Source organism: Eupeodes corollae, chromosome 2 (genome assembly GCF_945859685.1).
Source record: "Eupeodes corollae chromosome 2, idEupCoro1.1, whole genome shotgun sequence".
Classification (NCBI taxonomy): Eukaryota; Metazoa; Arthropoda; class Insecta; order Diptera; family Syrphidae; genus Eupeodes; species Eupeodes corollae.
Window position 1 is genome coordinate 113646589 of NC_079148.1, and position 15840 is coordinate 113662428.

Here is a 15840-nt window from a genome sequence, read left to right on the forward strand (position 1 = left end):
TAGTTGACTGCAAATGAAGTCCCTTATGTTGTCCCAACCTGACCATTCCTTTTCCTTGATAGTAGAATGAATGCGATTTGCCAACGATGAAATCTATAAAATTATTAAATATGTATACTTTTAAAATTACTTTCTACAAAAGTAGTGGCTGGCGACTAAAGATCGATCAAAAGATTAAAACACTGCCAATGATAGATTTATTGGTTGAACAGTTTCAGTTAAGGTGACGTCGGCGTGGGATCTCTATAGGACTTGGTGTGGGTTCGAGTTGGGATATATACAAATTTCTTCTTGAATTTGAACATTAAAATCAAAGAAGTCCCCAACAGAAAAAAACAAGTATGTATAGCAACACTGAACAAAAAACAAGGAAGAAATGTCAAAATCAACCATTTTTGCGTGTTGTGAACTTTGAAAATTAATTTTAAATAGAATGCTCTAAAATTGCTATATTTATTATTTACTTGCACATATATATCAAATAAAAAAACAGCGAGTCGAAATTCGTGCTGCGGTAATGGAAAGTTGAGCCAATATTTCGATATCCTGATGTTCAAATGGTAGACATGTGCATTCAAGAGGACACAAGCGTCCACAGGTTTTTCTCAAAACCCACCTCTGTCTACCAACTCCTACTCTCACCTCCCCGCGGTGAACATCGGGTGCCTAGTACCTCAACTGGAGATTGGGTTCCAACCCCAGTGGAAAGTTGTTGGGGCCAGCAAATGAGAGAGGGGGGGAGAGGTGTTTCCACTAAGGCACCTCTCCTTATCCAGGCGGCAGCGGACGAATTCTCGAGATAGAATCAACGGTGGCGTCTACAGTTCCAGTAAGGTCGAACTACTTAGTGAACACCTTATAGGGCTTCTTCGACATATTCGGAGCCTAGGCCTATAAGGAGCGGTTCATCCGGCTACTAAGGATCTGGCCCTCCAGGTTGGGGGTTGTGCCGTCGGGGTGACTTCCTGGCCACGTAAAAACATTATAGTTTCGAAGCAACAACAAGCCTCGGATACGGACGGATTCACTGTTGACAACCCACGCAAACGAAATAAGGACAACGAACTTCGGATATGTACGTGGAATGTTAGGTCCCTTAACAGACCACGTGCAGCCGAACAATTAGCGGAAGCCCGTAACTGCTGCAAGGCAGATATTACAGCCATCCAAGAAGTGCGATGGGATGGACCGGGTAAACGCAAACTAAAAGACTGCGATATCTACTACGGCGACTGCTACCGAGAACAAAGACAGCGTCTATTTGGGTGTGGATTTGTTGTTGGAACTAGGCTCAGGCAAAAAGTCTTGAGTTTCAACAGTGTGAGCGAGCGCATCACGACAATCCGCATCAAGGCTAAATTCGCCAACATAAGCCTAATATGCGCGCATGCCCCAACAGAGGAGAAAGATGAAGACACCAAAGATATGTTCTTCGAGCTCTTGGACAAGACATATGAGCAGTGCCCTGGCTATGACGTTAAAATTGTCTTAGGAGATTTTAATGCCAAGCTAGGAAGAGAAGACATCTTTGGTGGCATAATCGGGAGATACAGCCTGCACGACACTACCTCCGACAACGGATTCAGGCTGGTCGATTTCGCTGCGAGGCGAGACGTTCTGGTAGCTAGTACGCAGTTCACGCATCTTAATATCCACAAGGGGACATGGAAATCTCCTGATCAATCAACCGTCAACCAGATTGACCACATTGCGATCGACGCACGATACTTCTCCAGTATCCAGGATATCCGAACTTTCCGAGAGGCTAACATTGACTCGGACCACTACCTCGTTGTAGCCAAGGTACGGCTACGGATATCCCGATCCAAGCCAAAACAAGGAAGTACTGTGAAAAGATTCGACGTTAGACGGCTACAATCGCAAGAGACTGCCATGTCCTTTTCCGATCGAGTCTCTAATAACCTCCTAAGGAGTCCTATGCTTCCTGCATTAAGCATTGAAAACCAGTCGCAACATTGCCTTGCAGCCATCAGAGATGCCGCCTCTGAAGTGCTAGGTTTCACACGGCCACCGCAGCGAAACCCCTGGTTTGACGACGAATGCCGGCAAGCTCACGCAGCGAAACAAGAGGCATACAAAACGGCGCTGCACAAAAGGACGAGAGCTGCTCGCGATCTCTACGAGCAGAAGAGGAGAGAGGAACACCGGCTTCTTAGACGGAAAAAAAGAGAGCATGAGAAGCGCGCGATCGAGGAGATAGAGGGATGTCACAACAGGAATGAGGTTCGTAAATTTTACCAAAAGGTAAAAAAAACCTCCCAAGGGTACCAGCCACGAACCGAAGCCTGTATAGACGATCAAGGGAACATCGTAGTAGAACCACAGTCGATGCTGAGAATATGGAAGGATCACTTCTCCAAATTAAATATCGGCGATGACGAACCAAATTCCGCTGTAAGGGAGATAGAGCAACTCAACCTCGGCGACGCAGATCAACAATTCCGCCTACACGACCTTGACGAAGTGAAGATAGCTATATCTAAACTTAAGTCAAACAAAAGTCCTGGAACTGATGGCATCGCTGCCGAACTATTCAAAGCATCAGGCGATGACTTGGTACGGAGCATGCACCAACTCATCTGCAAAATATGGTAGGAAGAAAGCATGCCCGATGAGTGGAATCTCAGCATAGTGTGCCCGATACATAAAAAAGGAGACCCTCTAAACTGCGCCAACTACAGAGGCATCAGTCTCCTTAACATTGCGTATAAGATCCTGTCTGCCGTATTATGTGAACGTCTGAAGCCGTTCGTCAACAACCTGATTGGTCCTTATCAGTGTCGCTTCAGACCAGGAAAGTCCCCTATCGACCAAATATTCACACTACGGCAGATCTTGAAACCCAGGAGATTCAAATCGATACCCACCATTTCTTTATCGATTTTAAAGCCGCGTATAACAGCATCTATAGGAAAGAGCTCTACCGAGCAATGTCTAGTTTTGGCATCCCTGTCAAACTTATCCGTTTGTGAAGAATGACGATAGAGAATGCACGCTGCTCTATCAAGGTCGGAAAAAATCTTACCAATGAATTTGATGTCAAAAAAGGTTTTAGACAAGGCGATGCACTGTCATGCGACTTCTTCAACACCGTTCTGGAAAGAATTGTGCAAAACTAAACCTTCAACACAAGAGGCACAATCTTCCAAAGGTCCATCCAATTACTCGGATACGCAGATGATATTGACATAATTCTAAGATCAAAGCGTGATGTCAGTGGAGCGTTTTTGAGCATTGCGACGGAAGCGAAGAAGATGGGTTTAGTGGTCAATGAGGGCAAGACCAAGTATATGCTGTCATCAAAAAAGGACATTGAACAACGACGTCTTGGACAAAACGTCACCGTGGACAGCTATAACTTTGAGGTAGTTAAGGACTTTGTCTACTTAGGCACCGCTATTAATGCAGACAACGACACCACCGCTGAAATCAAACGAAGAATAACTCTTGCAAATCGCTGCTTCTTTGGACTTAGAAGGCAATTGAGAAGTAAAGTCCTCTCACGAGCATGTAAAATCAACATCTATAAGACACTCATGATCCCGGTTCTCTTTTATGGCGCTGAGGCCTCGGCCCTGTGAAAGAAAGATGAGAGCGTCTTAGGATGCTTCGAGAGAAAAATTCTTCGGGTGATTTTTGGTCCCGTACGCATAGATGGAGAATGGAGGAGAAGATATAACGACGAGCTGTACGGGCTGTACAGCGACACTGACCTAGTTAGCAGAATCAAAGTCCAACGGCTTAGATGGCTAGGTCATGTAGAGCGGATGGACATCAACGCTCCAGCCCGGAAGGTCTTCGAATCCAATCCCGAGGGACGGCGCAGTAGAGGAAGACCGCGACTCAGGTGGCGCACCCAGGTGGGAGAGGACCTCAACCAACTTGGCGTGCGAAACTGGAGACAGCTAGCTAGGGACCGAGCTGGCTGGAGACGCTTGTTGGTTGAGGCCCAGGTCCGCCCCGGACTGTAGCGCCACCTTAAGTAAGTAAGTAAGATAACTTGTTTGATCATAGTACGGATATTGTGAGGATTATTAAAAAGTGTGTAATAAAAAATTCACTCTTACTGAATAGCAAAGGAGATTTTTTACGAAAGTTCTTTTATCAGATGAAGGCGCAGCATAATTTTTTCTAAATAAAATTTAGTGCGCACAAACTCTAAACTGGAAATATGTGTGTCTTTCCAAACGCACCCGTCTATTTTCTATTGTACTAGAACATTTAAGACTAAAACGTAAAGGTTCTTGTCTTTACTTAATACCAAATGTCAAATTCATATGTTTTCGATTTTCTTTCATGTGCCGATTATTCAACTTGTTTTGAAGTTCACATATCATTGCATTAATTCGAGCTTAATTTAGTGAATAACAAATTGTTATAAGATATAAATAAAATGATTGCCTTACGAGCTCTCTATCCGGGTGTCCGACAATTCATAGTTAATCCCGCGATACCAAATCAAACAGCATTTTTTAAGCATTCACTGAAAACCCTCACTGTTGGAGGACTTCCTTCCATTAGTAAGCATTTCAATCGCACATTTGCCTCAGCAAAAACGCCAGAATCTGATGAAACTCTAATCTATCACGGATCCCTCGCACCTCGCATGAAAGCAGTCAAAATCTTTTCACTCACCACCAGTCTTACCGGGCTTGCCGCCCAACCGATTCTCATGGAACAAGGAATGAAGATAGGTGGCACCGGAATGGCAGTGGCTCTATGCACAGTTGCTGGATTCTTTACATTTGTGACACCTTTGCTGTTGCATTTCATCACCAAGAAATACGTCACCGAGATTCATTACAATGCTAAGACCGACGAGTATACCGCGACGACAATATCCATTTTATTGTATAAAATTAAGGTAAAGTACTTTTTTTTGTCAAGAAATAAGTGTGCTAAAGAGTTTCAATTCGCGCAGACAAAGTTCAGGCCGAGCGATGTTACAGTTCCAGACGTACCAGGGATGTTCACATCCTTCAAAGTCAAAAACAAACCTCTGTTCATTGAGCCAACCTTGTTCGACAACACCGACCACTACGTGAAGATCATGGGCTACGACAAACCGATCGACTTCAAATTGAACGTGCAACCAGAAGAAACCAACAACCAAATGCAAACACCCACACAGGGAAGTCAAAGTAGCCAAAAAGAAAGTAGAAAGTAAATCAAAATCTATCTTGTTTATTGTTGAAGTAAATATAAAGAAAAAAGTACACAAACGAAACAAAAAAACAGTTCCCAAGAATTTAAAAGTTATTATGATTATTTTCTGTTCGCTTCCTGATCCCAACTTTGAAAGAATTGTTTGATATTATGATCTTCGATTGATTCGACTTGCCTTGCTTCTGATAGCCTGGATTTCGGGTGGTTGATTGATTTGACCTTCGAATTATTGTTGTTCTCTTGCAGTAGATCTCGAATGCCACTGAGGAAGGTTTGCGTGTTTTGCGACATGATATCCTTGAATTTCTCGTCTCGCCCCGTGGTATAGTTGGCGAACAATCTGAACTCGTATTCAATCAGCTCTTTTTGTTTCCTAAATAGATCTTCGTTCAGCTCTCTGGTAACCTTTTTGATTTTCTCTTGGAAGGCATCGATTTTCGAAACACTGTCTATCTCGCGGGGCCTCTTCAGATCTATTCGCGGTTTAGGGGCTGAAAGAACATGAAAAAGTTACAGCAATGTTTTACATTGAGCTAGAGATAAATATTTACTTGGTAGACTTGGAAAACACTCCTCGAAGGTGGGCATTTCTGTCTTGGGGAGATCTAGCTCAATGTCGTGCTCTATTACGCGTTCTTCGTCTTCATCCGTTGAAAAATGTCCATTATCAATGGTATTTATTGGATTCACTGACAGCGTACTCATTTCTAAACAAAACAAATTAAATGTTAAAACAACTTTAAGTTGGTCTGCTTTAGAAACACGTAAATACATACCAACATTTTCTTTTTTCTTGACTTTCGTTCGATTGGATAAAACAGCTTCCACTTGGTCATAGTATGGTGACACTTTGTGATCCTTGTCGCCGGCCTCGATTGTCTTGCGATCTTTGTAGAATATTTTCTTCAAATTTTGCCACCGAAATTCCATTTGTTTGGCATTTTTATCATAATATCCACGAGCAAACATTTCTTGTTCAATTAATTGGTAAATTTGATTGGTTTTGTACTTTTTCTCTTCGAGTTTCTGAAGGCATTCCTTTTCCTCGATAATCGAAATTAAGGTTAGAGTCTCCTCGTAGCCCCAAAGATTTCTTTTCGTCATTTTGAATTGTGTTTTCTTCTCTCAGTATTAATTAATTTATGAAATTAAAGAATATAGAATTAAGATAAACAATAACAAATGGAAATAACGCCATTCACGACGAAAAATGAAGTTGGATGCTTGACATGACAATTGACAGTAGAAATAAATGCAAATTGAGAAGAGAAGTTTTCCAATATTGTTAAGTCTTTCCAATAATTTGTTGTTTACATTCCAATGGTAGTTTTGTTAGTGTGGGGAATTTCAGAATGAGGTTAATTCTTTGTTTCTTCATTTGAAATCACCTCGTCGGAGGTGAGAAGGAAACAATATGGTTTGTGTACGAACTTTAAATAACATTGGGAAATATTGTATAAAACCTTTGTATTTGTTTACATGAAAATCAATCAATCAAAATTCAAAGCTCAAACAAAACTGCAGGAAAATTTAAAGCCTTTATATACAAAACTATAACTAACCATTATTCTTCGACAAAGATCTCATCGTAGTTTTGTTCATGAAAACCATGCATCGTATACAGAGATCAAGCGGAAGTAAAGGGTGATTTTTAACTATTATCTTTTAGGCAACACTGGTTTAAAAAGCTGACGCACGTTTCGTGTTTTGTTTCATTGTCAAACATTTTTAGTTTAGTCTATAATTTAACCATCAATCGTCTTACAAACGAACAACGCTTGCCAATTATTGAATTTTATTATCAAAATGCGTACTCTGTTAAAAAAGTTCATCGCGTTCAAATTGTGTTTAGCGACGAAGCTCATTTTTGTCTCAATGGCTACGTACATAAATAAGCAGAATTGTCGATTTTGGAGTGAATATCAGCCGGAAGCATTGCAAGAGCTACCAATGCATCTAGAAAAAGTAACAGTTTGGTAAGGTTTATGGGCTGGTGGCATCATTGGACCGTACTTCTTCAAAGATGATGCGAATCGTATCGTAACTGTGAATGGTGGGCTCTACCTCTACCGTGAGATGATATCCAACTTTTTTTTTGCCCAAAATGCAAGAGCTTGACTTGCAAGACGGCATCAAATGCCGCACAGCACGCTCAAAAATGGATTAATTGAGAGGCGACTTCTGTGACCATTTTATTCCACGTTCGGGACTGTTCAATTGGCCGCCTAGATCGTGCGATTCAAAGACTTAGACTATTTTTTGTGGGACTATGTTAAAGTTCATGTCTATTTAGACAAGCCCGCTTCAATGGACGCATTGGAAGACAACATTGCAATATATATTCGTGAGATACTGGCCAAAATGTTAGAAAAAGTATGCCCCAATTGGACTAAGCGGATGGACCATTTGAGGCGCAGTCAAGGTCAACATTTGCATGAAATAATCTTTAAACATAATATGTGCGGTACTATCGATTCAAATAAATACTTCATGCATTTTCTGAATTGTATGGTTTTTTTAAATTTTCTTATAGCTTTTAAAAAATCACCCTTTATAAGAAGACTTATAAACGTTCCTGCGAATCTCCCCACTTCACGACACTACCGCCAATAATGCGGTATGTGGTCGCCCTAAGAGTTTCTTCTCATAAGAGAACTATGGTTTTCATATACAAGGTCGAAATGGGAAAATGTGGGATGCTTTTGGATAAAGTCTTTTTAGCTAGCTTTGTATGAGCCTGGGTACAAGATCCCAAAAAGGAAGTTTACTTTTGTTGTTAAACAAATTAACAAATTAAGTGGGGATGCAATACAATTTGACGCATGATTTCAAATTTAAACACTTCAAATTTTATTGGGTAGCTATCATTGGTTCTTATCATTGAAACAAATCATTGGATGATAGGTGGTGAAAAGCTTTCATTATACATTTCTGTCGTTGAAAGTAATTACCTTATTTAAATCAACCGCCAGAGATCTGTCATTAGAACTGTCAGAAATAAGAACACAAATCAGTGAAACGATTTGTGTCACATTTGACCATAGACGAAGCCGCTGTTCAGGAATATGAATTTCCGTCCGGATAATAAAAATATTTTTTTTCCAAAAATAATTTCCGTCACACAGTCAAATATCAATTCAACATTTTTCCGGATCGGTTTCAATGATACCAATAAATGGCGCATGTTTTAAAATAATTTGTTCTACTAATACCGGGTTCAACACAAAAAAAAATGTTACTCCATTAAAACAAACATTTACCGCAACTCTCCTTCACCAGACAAAAAACATGATTCTTAACGCAAGACTCATAAATATGAGAATAATGATGAAACTGGGCATTATCTTCCACCTCTCTTCTTAATTCTAAAAATAGAGATAGAACCCACCTCATTCTGGCTAAGTGCATCATCAATTTCGACACTCCTCAAATTAGGCCATTTAATATTTATTGCCGTCTAGTGGTTTCTTTTTAAATCATAGGTTATTTTGACACTGACAGCATTTACTCCTAGAAATATCTTGGCATAAAGTCAGTATCGTACCTCCGCGGAACAAAATGAGAAGCTTAACTCTTGAAAATTGATTTGAAATATTGAAAACTTATTTTCAAAGTGAGTACCGTGTAAGCCAAACAGCGAACGCTTTTCAAAAAGAAGTTTTGGCCGAGCTGTGAAGTCTTTGAAAAATTGAAGTAAGGCTACGTTCAGGCGACCATATTTTTCTCGTATACCGTATACGGCATTTTATCGAATAGAGCAGTGACAGCGAGTGTTATATTTCTACATTCACACGAAGCCCATGCGGGAAAATCCCGTATTCGTGAAATAATTTCTTCCGTATACCGTAAGAACTTGTCACTACGATTCGATAAGACTCGAATTAGAACCACTTATCTTTATATTGTGTCTTTCACATGAACAAAACGTTTTTTATGCTTTGAACTATTCACTAATAGTTCTATACCAATAAAAAATAAGTGGAATACGTGGACAGTGCTGTGTCCCCTGCCACGCCTCAAAACCCGTACGTGGAAAAATCGAATCGAATATATCTCGTGTGAAACCCCGTCTCGTATTCGATAAAACCACATACGTGAAAAAATCGAATCGAATAGTCGCCATCTGAACGTAGCCTAACAGAATGCGCATCTGCGAGGCCTAGTCAAGGCAGCAACAAAAACGCTTTTTTCATCTTTCTTCTACGGGCTTTACTAAACAACGAAATGATAAAATAGCAGTTAAGCCATGAACTCAAGTGCTTCGTCAATTAAAAAAAAATGTTCGTTGAATAGTACAAGTGACATTTTACCTATAATCCCCAGTTTGGTAACTTGAAATGTAAACCGGTTTGCAAAAACTTATTTATTTTTTGGATGGGTCTTGCAAGTGATTTCTCCTTACTAAACAGTTTTAAAGCAAATTTTTTGACATTACAGAATTTGTAAGAAATGATTTTAAAATTCGATATATTAATGTTATACAAGTTCGAATTTGCAATCCTCATGTTTGTTTATTTTGTAATTTTTAAAACAAGTTTTTCTCCTTGTCCTATTCCTAAACCACATTTTTTGGTCGTTTTTAACTAATGGCAACTCCGAGAATCTTAAAGTTGAGACCCACACTTAGCACTATTTTAATTGGGAGCTTTGTTCATTTATTTGTTCATACACAATGCACTTGCCGCTAAATGACACACCCATTTTAGCTAAGAATTTGAAACAAAAGATGTGTTTTGCTACTCTACAGATTTTTTTAGCAGACAGAGATTTTAATGACGGCGTATGGCCATCAGCTTATAATTTTAACGACAGCTTATTATTATTCTGTTAAAGAAAATTTTGTACATTTTGAAAATTCTTTTCAGATCACATATCAATCAAAATAAATTCAACATCCACGTGTTTATAAAACAAGAATGTATAAAACCATCTTAAATCCTAGGATTGTATCTTTTTTTTTGTCCTTACATTTTTTCTAACTCCTTCAGAACCTCGTGACAGCAATTTTCTCTTAAGCAACATGATTAATGTCAAAGCAACAATCGCCGCGTTCCAGTAGGATGACACAGTTAATTACATTGAACCCGTATAAATTAATCATTTGTCAATATCCAATACACATAGTAATACACACCACCAGGGACACGAGACGACTCAACTCGACACGACACACCTCCAATCTGTCCGTCCTCCTCTCTCGCTGTCACCCTTAAAGTTACACTTATTTATTAGCCACACGATTTTCAAGTTGACTGTCTAATTAAAATTATTTAGTGTCAGCACTTTACAACGATTTCCGTGACAACCGTCCATTAGGCTGTGTTTACACTTTTGTAATTTAACAAATTGCAAGATGTAAATCACATCACACTATAGCCAGTAGTGTGGTATAATATTTAAGTATACCTGCCTTAATGTAAGTGAGTGCAAACTACTTATATGCTATGAACGCGATATAAAACGTTAAAACGTCAATCAGTTGACAGCCTCGTTCTGTCAAGTTTTTTTTTTTCAATTTGTAAGCGAATATATGAACAAAGGTATACTCACTCATACTTACTCTTTTATGTCCCTATATTAACTCATTATTTTCTCGTTTTTCTCGATTAATGTCCTACAAAGTGTCAGGTGACAACTCATTTAGTGTAGTTTCGCTATTGACTAAAACACTTTACAAAGCGAACACGGCATTTACTTCCACTTCCATTGCATACATCCATACAATCCTTGTAGCTAGGTTGGTAAAGTTTTATAGTTGTTGTCCTGCCATGTTTAATCATAATGCAGACATATTTTGTTACCTTCCTGATTCCTGAATTGCATGGCAAGTGAATTTTTATATCCTTTGTAATTTTTAAAAATTTTTATTCGCTTTCTTATTCCCCATACACACATGCAACATACAATACATATACCTATCCATACACACTGTTGAAGGGTCTTGTTGGCAGAGTTGTTGTGTTAATTTTAATTACATGCTGTTTGCAATTTATAAGGAGTAATTAAAAGGCAGGACTTAAGGTAAACTGAGAACACACGAGTGATTTAGTCACAACAACTTGATATGGATATAAATATTGGCAAAGGGATGGGGAAGAGGGTTTAATTGAAAAATAAAATGACTTTCATGTTTTGAGGTTGATATGTATGTTAAGGGGGAAATTAATATATGACTTCCCTAACATCGGTAGGGTACAGTTGGAGCTCAATGCTTACGTTTGTCTGTTGAAAGATGATGGATAGTAGCGTTGGGCGCCATTTAAGAGAAAAATTAAAAAGCTTCAATTAAAAAAAGAGTCTTATCTCAATTTGATTGGATAAGTTAAATAAATAATAAAAAAGGAATAAAAAGTGATATAAAGTGGAAAAGGGCAGCTATGAGCTGAATAAATTTAAAGTTGGAGGAAGCAACTAGTGAAACCCTTCTTGGTACGTACAACAATTAATCTTATATGCAAATCATTAACTTCGTTAAAAACAGTACACCTTTAAAAAAAAAGCATAAAAGTTAATTTTATGCCTATTAAATTAGGTAATTATTCTTTTTAAATACAAAAAATTCCCTTTTTCTTTTTTTTGTTTTAAGCAAATAAAGTGAATGCGTGTAAGGCAATCTTAAAAGAGACCAACCAATCATTGCCAGAGTATAGCAGAGCCCTATTAAATGGAACATTAACTTCCGGCATAAAATTCATTCATTTACTTTTGCACAGCAAGAGGCCAAATATACAACCGAACCGACACAAAAAAAAGGTTCATCACATAAGCTCCGAAATCCCATCATACACGAGTACAGAGTTTTTCTTGGTCATTAAAATTTGCTCCAGCGGATATTAATGAAATATATCTATGTCTTGTCTAAATAAATACGTTCGTAGGTTTGTATAGGATGTGCGTGTACCAAAGCCATGTCAAAGATATTTTGCTTTATCATCCTTATAAAACAGTCACACTCGCTAAATACCAATTTATTTGGGCTAGGTTTAGGTTAAGAAAGAGAAGAGGAAGAAATTGAATGAAAGAGAGAGAGAGAAAGTATAAAACCTTGATCCCATAAATTTATTTCGTATAAATTAAATTGAACTCAAGTGATAAATCTTTATAATCCATCTTCATTCATATCATCAAGAACGGAACACAAAAAGGATATTTCCATCATCATCTGTCGCCATGTAAAATATTTTCCAAAGGATTACAATCTTTTGCTTGATTTCCATATCTTACAAAACATATACTATACATATTATATGTATGTGTAGCCATCTTCGTCTTTTGGTGTATAATTTGTTGTTTTTGTTGTTGTGTCTTTATTAGTGTTTTTCTTGATATGAAACCCTTCAGGCTGTGTATGTTTTCCTTTTTTTTGCAAGGAGTTGATGTATTTTCTGTGTGTACAAGAATTGGGTATACAGGGATGAAGGCGGAAATGGAGGCGGTATCCTTTCTAAACAAAACGCAAGCATCATTTTATGACGTTCATTAATGACATTGCCTTAAGATAACACAAAAGTACAACAACTACAACATCGAATGGAATTATTTCTTTCTTCACAATTTGTCGGCTTTAAGAACAAAAAGGATTTTAACAGTATATCTGAAAAGAGACAAAATTGTAACTGATTAAATAAGTTGAAAAAAATATAAAGAAAGTAAGAAAATAATGTAAAATCCTAATAAAATAAGGATAACCTGGACGGACAACGCAATCTTTCTTTTGTCGAAGCTATACTTTTTCTTGAAGCTTTTAGCTCTGGCCTTAGATTCAATCTTAAAACTGGTCAAATCTAGATTCATAATTAAAGACATCACTTTAAAACAGGTGAACCTGAACGGAAACACCATTTAAAACAATAGATATGTCAGTTTGGATTCTAGTGACGTTAGGTTAAAAAAGGTCAGTTTAATAAACAGTGGAAAGCATGAGAACCATTCTTTTGAAAGAAAATCCTAAAAGTCAATAATTTTGTAGGAATGTTACTAAATAAACAAATCTTGGCTAAGTTCAAAGCAAAGCCGTACATCTTTCAAGTTGTTTTTAGTTTAGACAATTTTATTTTTGCTTTTTATAATTAAATTTAAATAAAACAGCTATTGTTTATGATATCGTTGCTATCATTATAAAGGGTTTTCAAATAAGAGGGTTTATTTACAAGTAAAAACTACGTTATTACTATAAATACTCGCTTCAAGAAAGCTTTAAAATGGTAAAAATTCAACAAAAGCAACGAAACAATCGCAAAGTTCCTGACAATGTTCTTTTTCAAGAAGATGATTCCAATTAGACATCAGGATCTTGTATTTTAGCACCTTTAAATTTTTTTTCTTTGCTTTCACGAAAATCGTTTTTTTTCACAATCGATTCAAGACATTATAGATGGACTTACAGCCGGAAATGCCCAGATTGCGCTCATGTAATAGTAGCCTTGGTGGCAATTTGGCTCATATCTTTTTCCATTGTTAAAAGTCTACCTTCATCTTTACTATATTACATCCATTGATTTCGCTTAACAAATATTTCATGGAATATAAAATCATTTAAATTTCCGCCATGTCTTTTTCTCTGGGTGGTGAAGATGGCCATAACTCTGGGTCTCACATAAGACTGAATTTCTCAGATGGCATGAGTTGTTTTGGCTGTTAAGGACTATTCACATGCTGGGGACAAAAAACCGGCGAACGAATGAATAAATGTCATTTTTAACAATTTATAAACCTAAATTCTGTAAAAATTGTAAACTAAAAGGCAGAAATATAGTATGAGTTAATCTTAAGGTAATAAAATTAGACTTTTCACTGCCAAAATGAGATACATTTTAGTCAAGAAATTGTTCGTCGCAATTGTAACAAACTGTCAAACTCAATTCGGGTTGCACATATGATTCACAATTCAATGTATCAAATATACGCGAGAGTCTTAACTTAAAACATAAACATAAGAGCAAATATAGCGGTTTTAAATCGGTCAAAATCGGTCAATTCACGAAGCAAGATATTGACGCTAAACTTACTTTGGTTCTTCTGTGCATATTCACTGACAGGCACATTGTTTTTAACAGATATCCATTTCGTTTACAAACTATCAACAAAGCTTACCTACATATACATATGTATGTAACGATCGACTAAAATTTATTCACCACACTATAATAAGTTGAGTAAATATAAAGTGGTAAATTAATTTTGATAAAATAATTTTTTCATTTGCACGTGTTGGTTATTTATATAAATTTGACAGATTTAGTTTCAACAATATTTCCCAGTTTACAAGGAGAATTGAACCAGGATTTAGCCACATTTATACTTGGATTTGATGGAAATACGATTACTCGATCCGATCTTACAAAGCGAAGTGAATTGAGTCGAAAATTGTTTTGTAAATCTGAATCGGGGAATCGAGTTATTGGTGTTTGACGTTTTGTTTGTGTGCTTGTGTCATATTTTATCTTTCTCGTTTGTTTTCGGATGACTTTATTTTGGTGAGCGTTTATGTGCTTTAAGCATTATTTCATTTGAATTTAAAAACTACACAATTTGTTGTTTTGTTGCATACAAATAAAATCCAAATGCCATTCCATTAACATCACATTCCATTGCATTTAAATTCTAGTCCTCGATCCACTAATGACGTATACCTGGATCGAAAACTCAATTCAATTTCGATTCGATTCCTCGATCTCCTCTTGTAACCAGCGCATGACAGCTTTAATTTATCAAGTTTCTTTGTTTAAATTTATAGAACATCTAATGGCTGAATCACAAACACGCTTCAGCTTCGGCTTCACCTGAAGTTACGAGATCAGCCATATTAATTCAATGACTGCTATCACAATGGAGCTTCGACCTCACGTTTCATTTGACAATCGTAAGGAAAAGAACGTAATGTAATGTAATGTGACTGCAAACGGAAGCTACTTTCAATTAAATAGACACACCATATAAGGACCGGAAACCAATTAGTCATTCTGGTTTGTCTACAAGCTGAAACGTCAATTTTCACGCACACTTAAGTCTAACATCAATTCCCCACAGCTAAAGTCAATTCACCACCCTCTAAAGTCAATTCACCACGACAATAAAGTACAGTGATGAGAAATTATTAAGGGGAGGCACCTAGTGGCTACGGCAACATTAGTTATTGCATTTTTTGCGAAGAGTACGATAACTCAGGAGACAAAGTTTGATGACCGATTTGTGAAGAACAGTTAAAAACAAGATTTTTTTTTATTATGGGAGGGGTCCCCCCGTTTAGGAGTTAGGGCCAATTTAAAAAAATATGTACGTTAAATGGAAAAAAAATAATGGTAATACTTACAACTAAGTTTTATATTTTGTAGTTAAAATCTAAAAAACTTATAAGAACACGTCCAGGTGAGTTCCAATGTTCGTATTTTTCTATCAAAAATGTTTATAAATGCAAATATTGGAACTCATTTTGTCATTTGACAGCTAAAATAATGAAAAAAAAACATCTGTCAAAACAAGTTAATACACCGCATCGAATTGTTGTTGGATTTCAAATTTCAAAATGTACGTAATGTCAAAATTACAAATACAAAAATGTAAACAAATGGGTGTTGGAGGGTAAAACGTACGAAAGATTCCGGTCTTTATATGGTGTGTCTATCTTCAATTATCTAAACAGCTCTACAAAAA

At 37.2% G+C, this 15840-nt stretch overlaps 2 protein-coding genes across 2 annotated transcripts; one reads left to right on the top strand and one right to left on the bottom strand.

Annotated features, from left to right (window-relative positions):
- The first annotated feature begins 4297 nt into the window (after positions 1 to 4297).
- LOC129947454 (transmembrane protein 70 homolog, mitochondrial) lies at positions 4298 to 5269 on the top strand. Its single transcript, XM_056058014.1, has 2 exons — positions 4298 to 4885; positions 4943 to 5269. The coding sequence occupies exons 1-2, from the start codon at positions 4415 to 4417 to the stop codon at positions 5186 to 5188; spliced, it is 717 nt and encodes a 238-aa protein (XP_055913989.1). The 5' UTR covers positions 4298 to 4414; the 3' UTR covers positions 5189 to 5269.
- Positions 5186 to 6418, bottom strand: LOC129947453 (uncharacterized). The gene is made up of 3 exons (XM_056058013.1): positions 5964 to 6418; positions 5739 to 5894; positions 5186 to 5678 (listed from the first exon to the last, which is right to left on the bottom strand). The coding sequence occupies exons 1-3, from the start codon at positions 6289 to 6291 to the stop codon at positions 5287 to 5289; spliced, it is 876 nt and encodes a 291-aa protein (XP_055913988.1). The 5' UTR covers positions 6292 to 6418; the 3' UTR covers positions 5186 to 5286.
- Between the last annotated feature and the right edge of the window lie 9422 nt (positions 6419 to 15840).

Excerpts from the sequence above, each read along its gene's own strand:
- LOC129947453 (XM_056058013.1), bottom strand. The coding sequence starts at position 6,291 with ATGACGAAAAGAAATCTTTGGGGCTACGAGGAGACTCTAACCTTAATT. Across the intron at positions 5,895-5,963 it reads CAAGAAAAAAGAAAATGTTG|AAATGAGTACGCTGTCAGTG; the intron begins GTATGTATTTAC and ends TGTTTTGTTTAG. Across the intron at positions 5,679-5,738 it reads GTGTTTTCCAAGTCTACCAA|CCCCTAAACCGCGAATAGAT; the intron begins GTAAATATTTAT and ends ATGTTCTTTCAG.
- LOC129947454 (XM_056058014.1), top strand. The coding sequence starts at position 4,415 with ATGATTGCCTTACGAGCTCTCTATCCGGGTGTCCGACAATTCATAGTT. Across the intron at positions 4,886-4,942 it reads TTTTATTGTATAAAATTAAG|ACAAAGTTCAGGCCGAGCGA; the intron begins GTAAAGTACTTT and ends CAATTCGCGCAG.